This window comes from Pteropus vampyrus, unplaced genomic scaffold, assembly GCF_000151845.1.
Source record: "Pteropus vampyrus isolate Shadow unplaced genomic scaffold, Pvam_2.0 Scaffold46, whole genome shotgun sequence".
Classification (NCBI taxonomy): Eukaryota; Metazoa; Chordata; class Mammalia; order Chiroptera; family Pteropodidae; genus Pteropus; species Pteropus vampyrus.
In genome coordinates, this window is record NW_011888827.1 from 3,873,386 (window position 1) to 3,890,117 (window position 16,732).

Genomic DNA, 16,732 nt, shown 5'->3' on the forward strand with positions numbered 1-16,732 from the left:
AAAAACTTAAATTTAGAAAGAGGAGGAACTCGGGGAAGAGGGGATTAAGGGTAGGAAAGTAAGAGGAGGCTGTTTGGCCATTACAGAAAACAGGAAAGCTCTCATACTTGTGTGTGAAATTGGCTAAAAAAAAAAAAAAAAAGTGCTTTCTAGCACAGGTGTGTAATATCAGTTTGGAAGATGTACACCTATTGCTGGCACAGCGCGCGTCTAGTCTAAAAGATTTTTGTTTTCAGAGATGTTCTGAGTTGTGAAGTTTGTGGAGTTGGCAACAAAAATACTGGGCTCTTTCGCTAGGTCGTGATCCCCTCCCCACCTGAAAAAATCGGACAGGAGAGCTGGTATGCAAGCAAAATCTCCATGGAAGTGTGAAGGCTTAAGACAGAGTTCACAGGCATCACCTCAGGCAGAAATATTGTATATGCATTTCACCAAATAGTGAAATTAAAGGAAGCAAAAGAGCACGGGAGTTAGCGAAGTCTTAGAGCAAAATGAACATGAAGACATACTTCAGATCTACGGGTCCTATACCGCCGACGTGTGGCTGTCAGCGGCGGTGTGCCAGCCCTGTCCAACGGTGCTCACGTTCCCGCCGATTCCTCCTCCACAACTTCTGTGGGGAAGATGGGCTCTGGGTGCTCCGCAGCCGCAGGCACCTCTGCCTTTTCGTCCTCCTCATTCAAGTTACAGAATGTGTGTTCTTCGTTGAAACCTATTAAAACACAACAGTCACGTTTACTGTATAATACAACTGTGCCCATTGTGATGTTATTTGTTACGTGATTTAAAGAAGATCATCCTCAGAACTGTCCAGAGGCACCTCAGAAAGGATTCTAGAACCATTTAAAACTGGGCCTGTTTTGCTTATCCATTAACTGTGCAATACACTTGTTTTTTTTTTTTTTTTTTCAGTTTGCATTGTATCCTTATACAACCTTCTGGAACAGTGGAATTTGGGCAGTGGCTTAGCAGAAAAGGATAAGAGGAAGAGGATAAATTAGAGGAAAGGCCGGCACTCTGCCTGAATACAAAACCTTGCCAACTAACTATTCCAAATAAACCAACGACTGCAAACTTAGACAGTTCCAGCCAGGTCCGTGTGGGCAGTGACGGGTTTTATTGACTGAGCTTTGGCCATGATTTCCTACTCAGGCTCTCAGGGGAGAGATCTGTTCTTCCAGTTTTTGGTCCCCTTAACATTTTATTGACCACTGCCAGTGTCAGAGAGATTCTCATTAATCTGTGAATCCATTCCCGAATGCTGGGGATGGTGGTGGGGCCTGCATTGTCACCAGGGAGGGCTGGGTTTCCTATCACTAGTCCTCTTTGATGCCCTGAAGCAGCTGTTTCCCATGTGGTGAAGTCTGGCTGGAAATGTGACCGGTCATTTGAGGAATCTAAGCCTTCCACAAGTCCGTATGACATAAAAAAATCAGGCCATACGTAGGAACAATATGATTTTACCTATTTGAAGAAACAAGCCTTGTGTTTTACACTAAATGACACAAACTAACATTTGACTGCTTTCAAGATCATTACATATGTTAAACATTACAAATTTATAATTACAATTTCTACTGGTTTCTTTTCTTTTTTAATGCATATACTGAGTCATGAAGTAGGACTGCTTTCTTTCATATCCAATCATTGGTATGCTCCACAGTACGTTCATAATACACCTATCTCATTTAATAGATTTTATTTATAGCATCCAAGGAAATTTTTTATTTTGTCAACATTACTTAAATAATATTGTTTTTCATTATATTCATTTTTTCTATCTTAAAATATAAAATAGTTTTTTCACGAAGACAATAACTGTTGATCCCTTTAAATGTCTCTGCCTGCTATTGTACCTACTTTTGGCCATCACCATCAGTAATATAAAAAGTAAAAATGTATATTTGTTTCTCTCCAGTTAGCCAGTACGCATTGCATCCATGCACATTGACAAAGATTTAATGTCATAAGTGATTGGTGCATTTCTGAGACCGTAGCCTTCCCAGAGAACAACATTAAAATGACCATGCCGCCTGCTTAAGTAAAACAAACTGTTTCCAAGAACCATGAGGAAAACGTGTCTTTAACTTCCATGGGTGGTGCAGAGAAACTTTAACTGTAATTTGGACCAGAACAAAAGGTAGGGTTGGAGATTCCAATCAATTAATTCTATTGAAAAGCATCACGCAGCCTATTCATCAAGAAGAACGGGGAGAGTTTTAAACATTCAGGTAAATAGATAATCCATTAAGAAAACAATATACATTGTGGCAAATGCCATCTTGGTTTTGTCAGCACTTATTTATAGTCTTTGGATTCCCCTGCCCTCCCGCCGAGGGATTTCTATCCCCCCTCTTCCAATCTTTGTTCTCTTATTCATGGCTGAGTGAAAACAAAGCGGGAAAGCTGCACATACCCAGTGTTCCCTTCTGGACAAGTTCTTCCTCTATAGTGAGAAGGCGGTTGTACTTAGTCACCCTTTCGCCTCGAGAAAGACCTCCCAACTTGATAAACCGGACGCCGAGTCCAACGGCCTTAAGGAGGGGGAAAAACAACTTATTTTAAATGGAGGAGTCGCATTTTGTTCAAAAGACACTGTCGCTGTGTACTGTTTTGGCGTTTCTCGTATAACTTAGTTTTTTCCTTTACCTAAGTAGAGTGGACCTGCTTACAAGCCGAGGATGTCGAAAGGTGAAGTGGCAGTGTGACTGCCTCAGACTCGAGGAGGCATGCAAGCATGCCGATTTTATCTGAGCACATTCTGGCCTTTCTCACTTCATCCGAGGCAGGGAGATTGCAAGTGCACACTCCAGTCCTTTAAGTGGGCTGACCGTTCTTCCCAGGACTTCGATTTTTCTTCTTTTTAAAAGTTCAAAGATTAGCTCTTTGCAAAAGGGAGCTAGCTGTCTGGGAGGAAGCAAGTCCATTTCATAAAAGGTTACATGACTTTCTCTGCCAAAAACTGCATTTCTCTGAAATACCAGTTTGTGATAAAAGCAGTATTTTGGCAATTCTGCAAGTGACCGGCCTTCGAAACTTACCAAGTCAACAAGGCTGTCGTCAGAGGACTCTCCTTCGGTGCTTCCAAAGATGGCCACGTGCTTCTTACCTGCAAGCGGGGGATTCTTTTTAGTTTTGGATGGTACAGAAACAATGAGCACATATGTGAGCTGCGGGGTCAAAATTTGAAATTTTCCAGAGATTTAACTTTTCCGTGAAGAGTCAATTATTGGGCCACCTAAGAATTCTAGCCCACACATTTGCATTTTTATTACCTTGGTTTTATCTGTTTACCCCTTTCCAGTAGCTTAGATGCTAAATACTGAGTGAATGCCATACTTCACCAAATTTAAGATACCATAAATTATAAGATGCATCATTATTACCATTAAAGAGGAAAAATACTCAAATTAGATTGACATATTTCTAAGACCATAGCTGTAAGACATTCAGTTTCATTCGTGTTCAACTTAGAAAAATGCATCTTTAAGTCAGTATATGATTAAGTGCAAGGGCATCATATGTGGAGTTGATATGCCTAAATAATGGATTTCACAATCCATCATGTAGAATTTTATTCAAAGGAATCTGTCATTCTGAATATTTATTAGAAGAGCAGTGATGATGGTATTTAATCATTTGAGGATCTCAAAGCCCTTGAAATTTGCCAGTCTACAAAGAGTGCAAGCCAAAGTTCTTCCTATAGTGATAATTTTTGTGTTTTAAAGGCAAGAGCTACAGCAACAATCTGAAGTGGGCCCCAGATTGGGTAGGTTGCAGGCAAAGTGACTATAGGCATTTCACTCCATCCTCTGGCACCAGCCCAGGCCCCTGGCTGCCAGTCTTACTCTAAGTCCTGCTCAACGTCTGCCTAGTTTCTGAGAGCCATTCATGATATTTGTGTTTCAGGCACTGTGCTTAAGTGAACAAAACGTGCATGAACTCATGGGAGTTTACAGTCTAATGGAGGGATACCTGGCATTAAATAATTGTACAGTTGTGGCCAGTCCTACAAAGAGAAAATATAGGATGCTATGAGAAAGGTTCAGAGCAACCAGTTAGGGGTGGAGGAAGTCAGTGAAAGCATAAATATCCGAAGAAGTTTCATTTAAGGCAAGAAGACGTGAAGGATCAGGAGTAGTCAGCCAAGTAAGTAGTATGGGGCAACGCATTCAGGGCCGAAGGAACAGCATGTTGAAAGACCTCAAGGTGGTAAACAGTTTGAAGCTTTTGAGGGGAAAAAAGGAGCCAGTGTGAGCAGGTGGGATCGCTGTCATGTCATGTGGAGCTGGTAGGGCAGTGGCCGTAGCCACACCTTTGTGGCAGCCTCACTAAAGGGGATGACCTCTGGACTGGGGCTGATATTAGAACATTGTGAAGTGACTCAGGAGGCTGCATTTTGTTTTCTAGCACCTCATCCCTCATAGATGGTTGAAGTTTTTTCTTCCCAGAGTTAGTCCATGCTTTTTATTAACTGCCGTATTGAGTATTTTGGGCTTCTTGTATAACCAAGTTAAGTTCATTATGAATCTTTTAGATCTCTACTTCTACTCACTGTCGATGAGATTGGTTACGTCCACCAAGTCAGACATCATAGTTTGATTTGTATGTTTTATGATCAGCCCACTGGATTTGGGGATGCCGATGTTTCCATTTTCTATAAGTTTAGAGATGCTTTTGGATGCACTTCCTGCAATTATGTAACACCTGGAACCAAGAGCATTATAGATGCTGTCCCACTGTTCAGAGTCCTGGGTAAATATTTAAGAATTGATCATTACAATATATTGAACAGCTACAAAACAACAGGAATCATATAGCACATAATCAAAGTTATACACCTTTCTGAGATACACAACACACTTTTCTTTTGTATCTGAAGCTGAATGATGCCTGTACCGTAGCCATACAAATTAACAAGCTTCTTGGAACAGAATCTTAAAATGATTAAATTTGAGCTTAAAGCTCTAGTGAATAAAATGTTCATACACATTACGTGCTATTCTCCACATTGATTCTGAAGTTCTTCAAACCCAGGCTTTCCCCACCCACTGTAATATCCATAATGCTGCTAAAGACTGGCTGGTTAGAAGATTTTACCATTATTTTTGGTAAACAAAAACTGAAAGAAATGAGCTCTAGGCCCTCATTCTCAACACTATTGTTTTTTTTCTTTTTCTTTTTTTTTGGTGAGACCACCAGAGGAAATGAAATGCTTACTATTAAAGACATGACAACATTCAAAGTCTTCTCAGCCAATGTAAGGAACTTCAGACTGTCTCATTAGAATAGACCGCATAGGTGCTTCTTATCACACTCACAATGGCTGTGGTCAGAGCCTCAGGACAGGCATCAGAAAGCAGGCCGGGGAGATTACAGAACTGAGCTCAGGGTGTGTCTTCCCCCAAAGCAGGGGCAGAGCAGAGGCTGTGAGCAGAGAGCTGGGACTGAGACGCTGGGGCCCCCGACGAGACCCAGCAGACTTTTCGTCCCCCAAATTTAAATCGTTGAGTTATCACAAAGTGGGTATCTGTTCAGTATCTCTAATGGCTCTCAGAATCATAAAATCAAGGATTCCAGTTTTGGCGATTAAGCGGTTAGGAAGAGAGACGGTGTCATGTGGCACACAAATGTCCCTTGACATCGGCATTAGTCTGAACAGATCAAAAAAACTCAATATCTCAAACCTTTTAAAAATATGGCTCTGTTACTTTTATGCATATGTAGTAACTGGATTTAGGTTAAAAAAAACATTTGGCCTAGTTGAAGTCCTGTTTGCATGAACACTTGAAAATGATATATGATTAACCTATCGAAGCACCAGCTAGCCCAGTGGGCTCGGCTCCCATCAGTTAGGTGGCCTGTACATATACCGGGAATAGCTTGCTTCATTCCCTAGACAGGCACACTCCTACGGAATTGTGTTTCCACTATTCATTTGCTTAGTAAGTGCCTTTTCTCATAAATGCTGAAATAAAGCAACTCGGACCCAGTCCAAATTACAACCCATTTCGAATGACGGATCCTAGAGAATGAGCTTTTATTCTGTTTTACTATAAAATTCAAGGTGAATCCCGTTACCTCTTTCCTGAAAGGATCGATTAAGGCAATAATCGAGGGGAACTTGTTGATCAGATCCACATACAGGTCAACCATGTCAGCTGCAGTTTTGTATGTTCCCATCGTCACCTCATACTTTCCTTTAGTCTGATAAGTGCAAGGAAGATATTAAAGGAAAAAGGATGAATTCCTCAAATGGTAAAGATGTGATCGAGACTCATTTTCATTCATTTCATTTAAAAAAATTGTAAACAGATTCTTTTCAGGCCACGTTCACTTTAGAAATCTGTGCATTTCACTTTTAATATCTGTTAACTATCAACCTAGGGACATCAAGTCACCATGGCCCTTAATACCCCACTGAGCTCTCCCCCACTGACTGTGGATGACGACTCTTGCACAAAAATTGAGTATAGAGTAGAAGGGGGATAATTTCTTTTCTAGGTTTATGGCATGGCACCAGAAACCTGCCTGCTTGGGTAGATGGGCAATAACAAATTCATAAAACAAACACTAGCCACGCAAACCTGCCCACTCACTAGAACCTACCATCTCTCAACTCTCAGTGAATGGCTTGTTTCCTCTGCTGTGACTATTTTAAATCTGAAAGCAAGGCTAGGCGGTTGAGATACTAACAACCAATGTGAAATGTAAAGTGAATTATGTGAAGGCACGTTGTTCTCAGGTAGTACATAAGTTCTGGTAGTAACTACATGGTCTTGAAAGTGTGACCCCATTCAAGTGAAGTCTGGCAAGGCCCCAGGTGATTAAGTATACAAGTAAACAGGGCTACAGGACCTGGGGTAGTCTCTTTGCAAAACAGAGCACCTTTACTTCTGAGCCTGTGTTCAGAGATGACACCCGGGATATTGGGGTACTCAGGAGAGAGGGGGAAGGGAACAGATTGGCTGTTTGGTTTGCTAATGACTTCCTGCTGCTGCTGCTAATTGAATGGATTCCACTGGAATTAAGCAGGTTCTTAAAAAATCCATACCTTTTTCACATTAAATAGCATCAAGAACTTTTAGTTTCTATACTGCAAAGCTTTAAAATCTTATCTTGTCAGTAAGGAAATGCTAATGACTTTGAACTAACATTGTTAAGAATTATCTGATATCAAGCTAATATATTTTACTGAATATAAGCAATAAATACCATTTCTAGCTAGCACTAGCAGTCAGTATAGTCATAGTACTTGGTATACATTGCTGATGAAAACATGCAATTATTTTTCTTAATGGTATGCCTAGGAACCAATCATTATGTGAAGAATAGGAAATTACATTAAACATTCCTTTATGTGCTTAGTTTCTTTAGAAAAGTAAAAGAACTTTTAGAAACCTGCTGAAACTTAGGGTTCTAAGATACTGTTCGAATTTTCCTTTGAAGTTAAAAGTTAGGATCATAAATCAAAGTGGAATCGTATCTGGTCATGCCCTTTGAATCTGACATTGATTACCTAGTCAACATAAATGCATGTCAATTTGCTGGCATTTTTAAAACTCAGAGTCGGCACTTACGTATTTGAAAATGGGAAGTATGTGTAAGCCTACAAGACAGACAACTTCTAATAGCTTTCCTAACGTAAACAATTTCCCACATTTAAAGGTTAAATGCTGATGCATTACCCTGAGGAAGTAAGGGCCACAACATTTTTTTTCAATGAACTTGTTTTCGGTCCCCTTCTTTAAATAACTTCCTCCAGGTGGTGTGGTCCCCAGCTGAAGTTTCATCTGCTAAAGCTCTGTCTCCCTGACCCAGGCTGTGGATAACACTGTGATGGGCTTAATTGGATAGAAACATATTCTCCATAAACTTCAACAACTTTGAAATATTTTTATTTAAAAAGTGAGTCACAGCAAAAACTCTAGGAACCGCGTGTCTAGAAGGTTTATCTAGTCACAGTTACAACTGATTTACTTTTCCTGCTCAGCAAATTCAGCATTTACCAACCAAATGATTGTACTTAGCAGAACATACCAGTTTGTTAAGTTTTTGATAGCTATCATGATTGCAATGTAAGCAACCCATTTTAGTCATTTTTGTTACAGAATTTCTATATGTAATTGTTATGACATTTTCTGTTAATTTTTAAAATTATGCATATCATATTCTCTGGTCATTAGCTCACTTGGCTTTCTCAACTCCATTTATATATGTTTTTATTTTATTTTCAAAAAGAATTATTTTAATAGTGCAATAAGAAAACAGAAAATATATATAAGAACTGAAAAGTAATAAAACTCATTATTCATAACTTACATAATAAGCAAAGAAATTAAAAAATAACCTTAATAAACTATTAGACTTATTAAGTAAAATTAGTAGAGTCAATAGATATAAACACTACATTTCTACAGACTAGCCCCCAAAAGAACAACTTTAATGATACTATTATTAACAATAGCATCAAAAACACCATCAACTCTATTTATACTTGGACTCCCAAAAAGTTATTACCAAAAAAAGAAAAAAATGGATCTGTTTGGAAAATATACAGATAAGCTCGTCTTCTGAGTTCTAATCTAAAAATAATGAGACCTCAAGAAAAAACAGAAACTTACGTAGTCCATCAGCTCATGTGCAGCACAGTTGATAGCTAAATGCAGATTTGTTCCCAACTCTAGCCCCAGGTTTGCACAGATGCCTTGTATTAGGAGCAGTGGCTGCTCTATGGTGTCATAAGTAATGGTTAAACAGCCGAGATGGGTCATCTTGCCAGTGATCAGCTGCTGCAAGATTCAAAGGAAAATAATGCGTGTAAATATAGCGCATTATGGTTCTTGGAGCTTCCTGTGTTAGGCACAGTTTATAACCAGACACAGCTCTCCAAAAATGTACTCTTCTGATCCTCGATTAACCCTGCCTTTAGGTCCCACTCGTCTCTGCGTGATCTTTGTGCATATGATTGCCCTGCAGTATCTGGGAGTAATTTTCTTACTTGCCAAGGTTTTCAAGTTTGACCTGGGAACACACTTCTCTCCCCTCACTGTGCTGTATTATTTCTTTATTGACTCTGCCATTACACATGGGCTAACCTGAGCCACCACCACCAAGCTGGTGAATCTCCGTCCCTCCCTGTTAACGTCTGTCCTGTCTGTCCCTAACCCTGTCCTCTTCCTCCAAACCTGCACTTTCCTGTGCTCCATTTTCCTTTTAGTAGAAATAACTGTGAAAACTTACAAATGCAATTCTACTTCAGGAAAGGTTTTATCTTTAAAAGGGGTGAAGATTTCAGCTGAAAGTATGTAGCACTGAGGATGAATTCCAGAGGATGACGATTTGCTGACCCAAATGACCTCAGGGAAAGGCAGCCAGCCATATGCTTCTTTTACAAGGGCAGCCTTGATGTACCTTTGTCATTAATTGCCACTATGCAATTATAAGTTGAAGCAATATCAGTAATTCTAAGGGCTTAAGGAGTGTGTACCATATTCAAGAGCAAACATGAACCTAGGTATAAATATCCCATTTTTACTGGTGATAGTACTAGTTAATTATAAGAACCATCCAACGTTTTTAATGTCAATGACAGGAACCTTCTATTTGGCAAAGGAATAGTTGGGGAAATTTTTATGTATCAATTGAGGGGTTTCATTACAGACTCTTCTAAACTATAAAAGCATTGTTTATTTGGTGCTTACTAAATGCCAAGCTAGTCTAAACACTTTACATAGCAAAGAAAATACATTTACTCCTTAGATGTCAACCCCACAAAGTAGGTACTATTATTATTTCCATTACACAGAGAGTTAAGTAGCTTGGAACAGATTTTAATCCAGGCAGTTAGTTCGTATGGCTGCCTCTCTAGAATCTATCATCTAACCTGTTTCTAATGGGGAAAAAAAAGGAGTAGGGCTGATCACAGGAAGAGCTAAGTTTCTCAGAACACCTAAGACAACCTGCTGGGACAAAGGGACCAACACTGAGATGTGGTTACTTGTTCACCATCCCCTACCTCTCCTACAAGGTCTAATGTCAGAGTGTTATGCTCATTCCAACAGATCCCACAGCTGTCGAGTATTTTACTTATATTTCTCTTTCCCAATTTTGGAGAGGAACTTAATTTTTTATCTTTACCAAGTCCTTTCCTTTCTTTACTAGCCCCTCTTGCTGATGACTTTAACAGATATCAGGGTTGTGACTGCAGGCTTAATAGAACAAATATTGCACATGTGAGCAACCTTCATCCATTTGCATTAGGCATATAATAGATGTACCTATCAGAGAGTGCCCACAATCACAAAAACGACCCACTGATCAAACTCAGCTGGTCTCCCAGGGCTCTGGCAGCCAGCATGGACAATTTTCACAAGAACTGCGTGTCTGACTCCTGGCAAAATCTGAGATCTGGCAATGGTTCATCAGAAATGGTGCCTCAGTGACTTTTCTGTGCCTTTTCTCTCTCTCTTTGGTAGTAGTAAAATTAAAATCTATCCTTTATGCCTTTCAGCTAGTTAAAGAGACTCAGTTTGCTAGTTAAAGAGACTAGCAAAATTAAAATCTATCCTTTATGCCTTTCAGCTAGTTAAAGAGACTCAGTTCTCAGTTAAAGAGATTCAGCTTCATATGTCATTCTATTACTCATAAATGAGATTTCAGTTGGTCAGACAACTGCTGGCAGAGATGGCCCAGCAGCCTGTGGCCGGAAAGACGGGGACAGAATGCTATTTCAGCTCTCAGATTGCCCGGTTTGGTGCCCTCAAAATAGAATCATCGTGGATTTTCCACTTGTGTTAGTTAGCTCTGGTCCTGGAAAAAAAAATGACTATTGGAGAGGCAAAGGGGCAGGGAACATATAAATGAATTGTGTTATACAGAAGTGTGATAAACAAATACATATACTTACTTGACCTCTTTTGCTTCCATTATGCCCTTTCTTGGGTTCTGCTTTTGGAGGAGGGGGCTGTGGGACAGAAGATTAGAGAGAGCACTTGGGATTTGCAGACATGTCTATGGCAGCAAGCAAAACTCAGATTTTCTGGCCTGTCCATGGCTCTGGGGCCCAGTCACACTGTCACACACACACACACACACACCAGCCACTCCCCACTTTTATAAACCCTAAACTGCTTCTCAAATTCAGGCACGTGTTCCCTTTAGTTCATCCTTAGATTCTTGCTCCAATCATATACATGGGACATGTATATACATATTCATGCATTTCTACTCATAAAATAAAGTGTCATTCACTCCTACAAAGTTCCCTCCTTGCCCTTAAGGAATACAGCACTGGGGGGTTTGTTTTCATCTGCCCAGCATATCAGTTTGAATCTTCTCAGGGTACAGACACCTGCAGGGTGGATTCGACGTTTGGAAAAAGACACGGGTCTTTAAATCTGGTGACTCGAGTGTATGCAAAGTCATTTGAGATTAAAAGTAAAGATATTTCCCAAAGAGGCGTTCGCACAATTTGGAGGTATAGATAAGGATGCATTTTTATGGCTAGCATTTACTGGCTCTGTAAGCTGGGGCATGTTTGTCAAGTGGGCATGGTTCACACTCAAGTATGTGCAAATACAGTTATCCTGCTCTTTTCACTGTGGAGTCAGCTGAACTTTTTATTCCCTGGTAAAAATAACACAGGGACAAATCTCCATGCCGGGCTGGAGAGAGACAGTGGTGAACAGACAGACAGGGCACGGTCTCAGGGGTCTGCAGTCTGGTGAGTCAGTGCAATGAGATGCAGGTTACAGCCAGAGAAGCTGGGGTGCGATGGGGAGTGCAGGGCAAGGGAACTTCAGGGAAGGGGGCTCTGCAGAAGCTGATACTGGGGGATTTGTGGGGGCACCGAATCCTCTGGGTGAGAAGGGCAAGTGTAGCTCTGTGCAGGGATGTGGCCTTCCCGGGGGAGCCTGAGAACCAAAAGCAATAGCCTTCAGGCAGGGTTTTCCAGCCCTGGCACTCCTGATTTTGGGGGCTAGATAACCCTTTGCTGCAGGAGCTGCCTTGTACACTGCTGGATGGTTAGCAGCATCCCTGATTGCCGCTAACCAGGTGCCAGTAGAGCCCCTCCCTCCCAGCTGGGACAACCCAAGATGTCTCTAGGCATTGTCAAATGTCCCTTGGCAAAATCATCCCCTGTTGAGAACCACTGCCTTACAAGAACAGATTAATACATTTTACTATGTCAAAATTTAAAAAGAAAAAAATCCCTGTGGCTCTATAAAATACAGTTAAAAGGCAGGCAGCGTGATTGAGGAAAATATGTATGACATATAGAAAGGATTGACGCCTTTATTATACAGTATAAAGAATTCCTAGATGTCAGTAAAAGATGAACACTCAATAAAAAGGGCAAAGAAAGCAATTTGCAGAGTGATTTGTACAGAATTTGTATATTATTTTAACCACAAAACACATTATATATTTGTGTGTCTGTCTGTCTATGTGTATGTATACAAAAGAAAGTCTGAAAGGCCACACACTAAGTTTTAATGGTGCTTACCTCTAGGAAAGGGACTGGGGCTGAGGGTGGTAGTCTGTAGGGCTGGGGATTTGGGGGTGATGGTGACTAGCTCTACCAGGATTTGAATTTTCAGAAGAATATTCATGAGCTGCTTGTATAATCAAATAAAAAAAAAATCAATAAAACATTCGAAAGTCAGGATGATTGCAGAAAGCTTGAATATCCTGAATTTCCTAATATTCTAAGCTGGATTTCCTCCCCTGCTGTGACAGCCACCACTATGTATTGCTTACTGATGTGCCAGCTTCTGCTCTGATCACATTGCTTATATTCAACTTGTTTACTCCTCACAATCTCCCCATCTCATACCCACTTTATAGATGAGGAGCGTGAGGCAGAGAGGTTATATAATTGGTCCAAGGTCGCACAGCTGGTAAGGGGCAAAGCAGAGTGCAAGGTCAGGGTTAAGTTGTCCAAGTCTGAGTCTCTGCAGGCTGGTATCCATAAAAAAGTTGGCTTCCTGAAAAGTACCACAGACACTGTCTCCAGGCTGATTAAAGTCATTCTGATCACTGTAGGGCTTGGGCCCCAGCCACGCCTCCCCAGTCACCATAGGGAGGGGCTGGTGCTTCCTGATCAGTAGCTTAAAAGCCTCACACTAAGTGAATGTGGGATCCTGGACTAGATCCTGGAAAAGGAATGGGTATTAGTGGAAAAACCAGTGACTTTTGAATAAAGTCTGGAGTTTATCGGTAATATACCATTTTTGTTTTCTTGGTTTTGACAAATGTACCATGGTAACATGTCATGTTAACACTGGGGGAAACTGGGCAGCAGGGAGGTGGGTATTCGGGAACTCTATACCATCTCTACAACTTTTCTGTAAATGCAGTATTATTCCAAAATTGTGTGTGTGTGTGTGTGTGTGTGTGTGTGTGTGTGTGTGTGTGTGTGTGTGTGTGTGTGTGTGTACAAGCACCACAGACAAGGATTGGGTCCTCCTTCTGGTGTCAGCCTTGCCACATCACTGTGCACTGCCCTCCACCCCTTAGAATACGGTGGGGCAATCGGTGACTCATACAACTACCTGTCACCCCGACTCTGTGACTTCCCCCTCAAGGGTTGCTTGGCCAAGGGCATTGTTTGCCTAACACCTGAATTCTAAGCAGACACAAGAGTCTTTGCTTTAACCACTACACCAAACTGCCTCTCACATCCTAGGGGCCAAATCCTTCCTTTCCTTGGAAATCCTAAGGAATGATCTTAGCATAGAGCCCACTGCCTCAGAAATCAAAATGAGATTGTTAAGTACCATGAGAAACTGGATCCATAGGCAGTGAGGAATGTATAAGCTTGGCTCATATGGGAAACACATTTTCCATTTCAATAACAACACTATTGACTTAATTCCATAAAGAACGGTAATTTGGGTATTAGAAGGTGTATATGCGGCAGTCATTAGAAACCACAGATTCTCTTTACCTACCAGTTCAATTGTTTTGTTAATTTGTTTCTGAATTTCCATAAGCATCTCCACACCCTGTAAGAAGAATAAACATGATCTTCCACAACTGCAGTCTAGAAATTTTAAATATAAAAACTTGCACCACACATGGCTATTTCTAACTCAGAGTATCCCTAGGGTCCCTGACATAGCACCCTGGTTAGTGGATGATCTGCTCTACAAGATCAGAAGAGTAAAAGTGCCTCGCCAGCCTCAGTTTTTAGCTGGCTGAACATGAATGAGAGGCTCTTCTTCTTCAGGACCCTCTCTTCACTATTCAGAGCCGACTGGCTTACTTGGTTGGATCAAGTTAACGTCATTGTTTTTCACGGTCTCTTGATGGATCTTCTTGCAGTACATGTACATGTACACAGGTCACAAAGGGGTTCTGCCTGATAATGTTTGAATTAGTATAAATTCACTGTCACTTAAAAAGTAGAAAAGTGTATTTTGACAATGCTGGGGTCTGTATACGAAGAGGAATAGTGGCATGCCAAATGCACTGGTACCCACATGGCACAGCAGATCTTAACTACAGGAAAGATGCTGGCACCAGAATCTGAACATGATCTGACAGATGGCGAGCCAGATATAAATTCTAGTCTTCCACAACTGATAAATTGTGAAGTAATGATTATTCTCTTTAAAAAAGAATTCTTTATCACACATCTTGAGATTTAAAAAAAGAATGATTTTCACTAGCTTAGACCAAATATCACTCAGAGTATTACCAGAGGGGACAGAGCTTCCTATACTTTTTCTGAAAACATCCTCTGTAGAACACGAACATTTAGTTCTCCCTAATGTCTAACTGGTAGCCTATTTCATGAGGATTTAATGAGCATCTTGACTCATTCGGGACACTGAAGAATAATAGAGACACTAGCACATCGCTAAGTGATAAAGATGCAACTTAGGATTCCTTCATTCTGTATTCCGTAAACATGCACTAAACCTCTCTTATATGCCAGGCAATCTGCGACCTGCCATCTGCCATCTCTAGGCCCTGGAGTTCTGACTTAACAGAATGGGCTGCCATAGTACATAGACTAGTCAATAAATATATCTCAACTCTCCCCCCACAACACACACACACAAAAATACACAACCTTCCAACACTACCAAGGCCTGCAAAGTTACTCACACATGGCTTCTCTGTGAGTCATAAGCATAAGTCAGTGCTGTAATGAACCAGAGATCTAAGGTGGTCTAAATATGTTCCCTTTTGTTCAAGATCTTGCTTTCTTCTCATTTCCCTGATTTACTAAAATATTTTTTCTCATTTTATATTCAGTTCCTTCTCTTGGTGTCATAGCCATAGGGACCTACACTAAAAACTCATTGACAATGGAGTATATTTTTTTAGAAAAAATAGTTTGAGATAACATAAGGTACTTGTTTAGCTGTTAATCCAGGATGGGGTATACAAATCACTTCTTTCATTAAATTCAGCTTCCCAGGCGATGACTTCCCACAGCTGACCAGAGACACCATCAGCAAAGGGATAGTTAGCTTCATTGGCTGTTCCTGAAATAAGGGAAAATCATGGTTCATTTCTATTGAGATACTCATGAGTCCTTGTAATGGAATACAATGGCTACTAACCTGCTGGTGCTTCAGTAATGCAATGTTGAAATACAGAGGATTATTGTCCAGCATGGCATTGGTTTTGGCAACAGCTAGTGACACAGCCCCTATGGCCATGCTGCCACAGAGTACAGGTTCAGCTGGTTCTGGAGGTATAATAGGTTTCTCTGTAAGAGCATCCTTCATGCCTGGAGGGAAAAAATATTGATAAAAGATTATTTTCTAGGAAGTTTGACTACAATAAAACTATATTTTTTAATGCTCTACTCAGGGCTATGAAGGCCCAGAATAAAGAAAGTTTGAACACTGAGGCTGGAACGAACATATCCTCCCCCTCCCCCTCAACCCCCAAGAAGTTTTCACTTTGATTCCACTTACTGTCTAATGCTCAAACAATCCTTACACATGGATTTTTCCTAAGAAATTGTAGGCCATTCAATAGTAACTCCTTCAATCATCACGTGGGGCGAATTTTGTTCCCCACATTCACATATAAGTAAACTAGGGCTTATAGAGGTTAAAAGACCTGCCCAATATCTATCAGAAAATGAATAAAGAGAGGATGTGGATCGTCTCTGAGCTCCAAATCCTTTGTTTTCCTATATTCCCAACTCGACGTTAAGCATCTCTTCATGCATATATCTAACTTCTTACTTTCTCACCGACCTCCAACCAATGCCTTTTCTTTTAGAGATGACTTCCAGACCCAACCATCTACCTAAAGTCCTTCTTCATCTTTCATTTTCACATGTTCTCAGCCACCCAGTCTGATCAGGTACCACAGAGTCTGTCATAAATCTCTAGTGTCCCTCCTGTCCTCTCCTTCCCCACAGCTGCTGACCTGGGTCAAGTAGGTCAGATAAGTGGAATAAGACATAAGCACCTAGAACATAGTAAATGTTTAGCACATTACTGTCCCCTCCTACTTCTTTCCTTCTCTTATGTTCCAAGTTCTGTCGGTGAAAAGCAACTGCCAAATGAACATCCACGGGTGGTCTCTTCCTATAATTTGGCAGTGGCCATCCCCACCCTCCCAAGATGTTGATCTGATATAATACTTTTGTCTTGGGCAATGCTGCTCTCCATTCTAGGCCTCAACATCTGAATCTAGGAAATAAGAGAATTTGTCTCCACAGTGGGTCCCTTTCTGGTTCCAGTGCTTTATTATTCAA

General features: G+C 40.8%; 1 protein-coding gene across 1 annotated transcript in view; it reads right to left on the minus strand.

Moving 5' to 3' along the window:
* The window catches only part of ENO4 (enolase family member 4), a 26,391-nt gene that overhangs the window by 1,474 nt on the left and 8,185 nt on the right, over positions 1–16,732 (minus strand). The window contains exons 5-14 of the mRNA XM_011359311.2: positions 15,579–15,748; positions 15,369–15,500; positions 13,956–14,009; positions 10,910–10,966; positions 8,625–8,792; positions 6,082–6,207; positions 4,556–4,751; positions 3,042–3,109; positions 2,417–2,534; positions 7–712 (exon numbers count right to left, since the gene is read on the minus strand). Of these exons, the coding sequence (XP_011357613.1) occupies positions 582–712; positions 2,417–2,534; positions 3,042–3,109; positions 4,556–4,751; positions 6,082–6,207; positions 8,625–8,792; positions 10,910–10,966; positions 13,956–14,009; positions 15,369–15,500; positions 15,579–15,748 (1,220 nt within the window). The 3' untranslated portion in view covers positions 7–581. The remainder of the gene's footprint in view (positions 1–6; positions 713–2,416; positions 2,535–3,041; positions 3,110–4,555; positions 4,752–6,081; positions 6,208–8,624; positions 8,793–10,909; positions 10,967–13,955; positions 14,010–15,368; positions 15,501–15,578; positions 15,749–16,732) is intronic.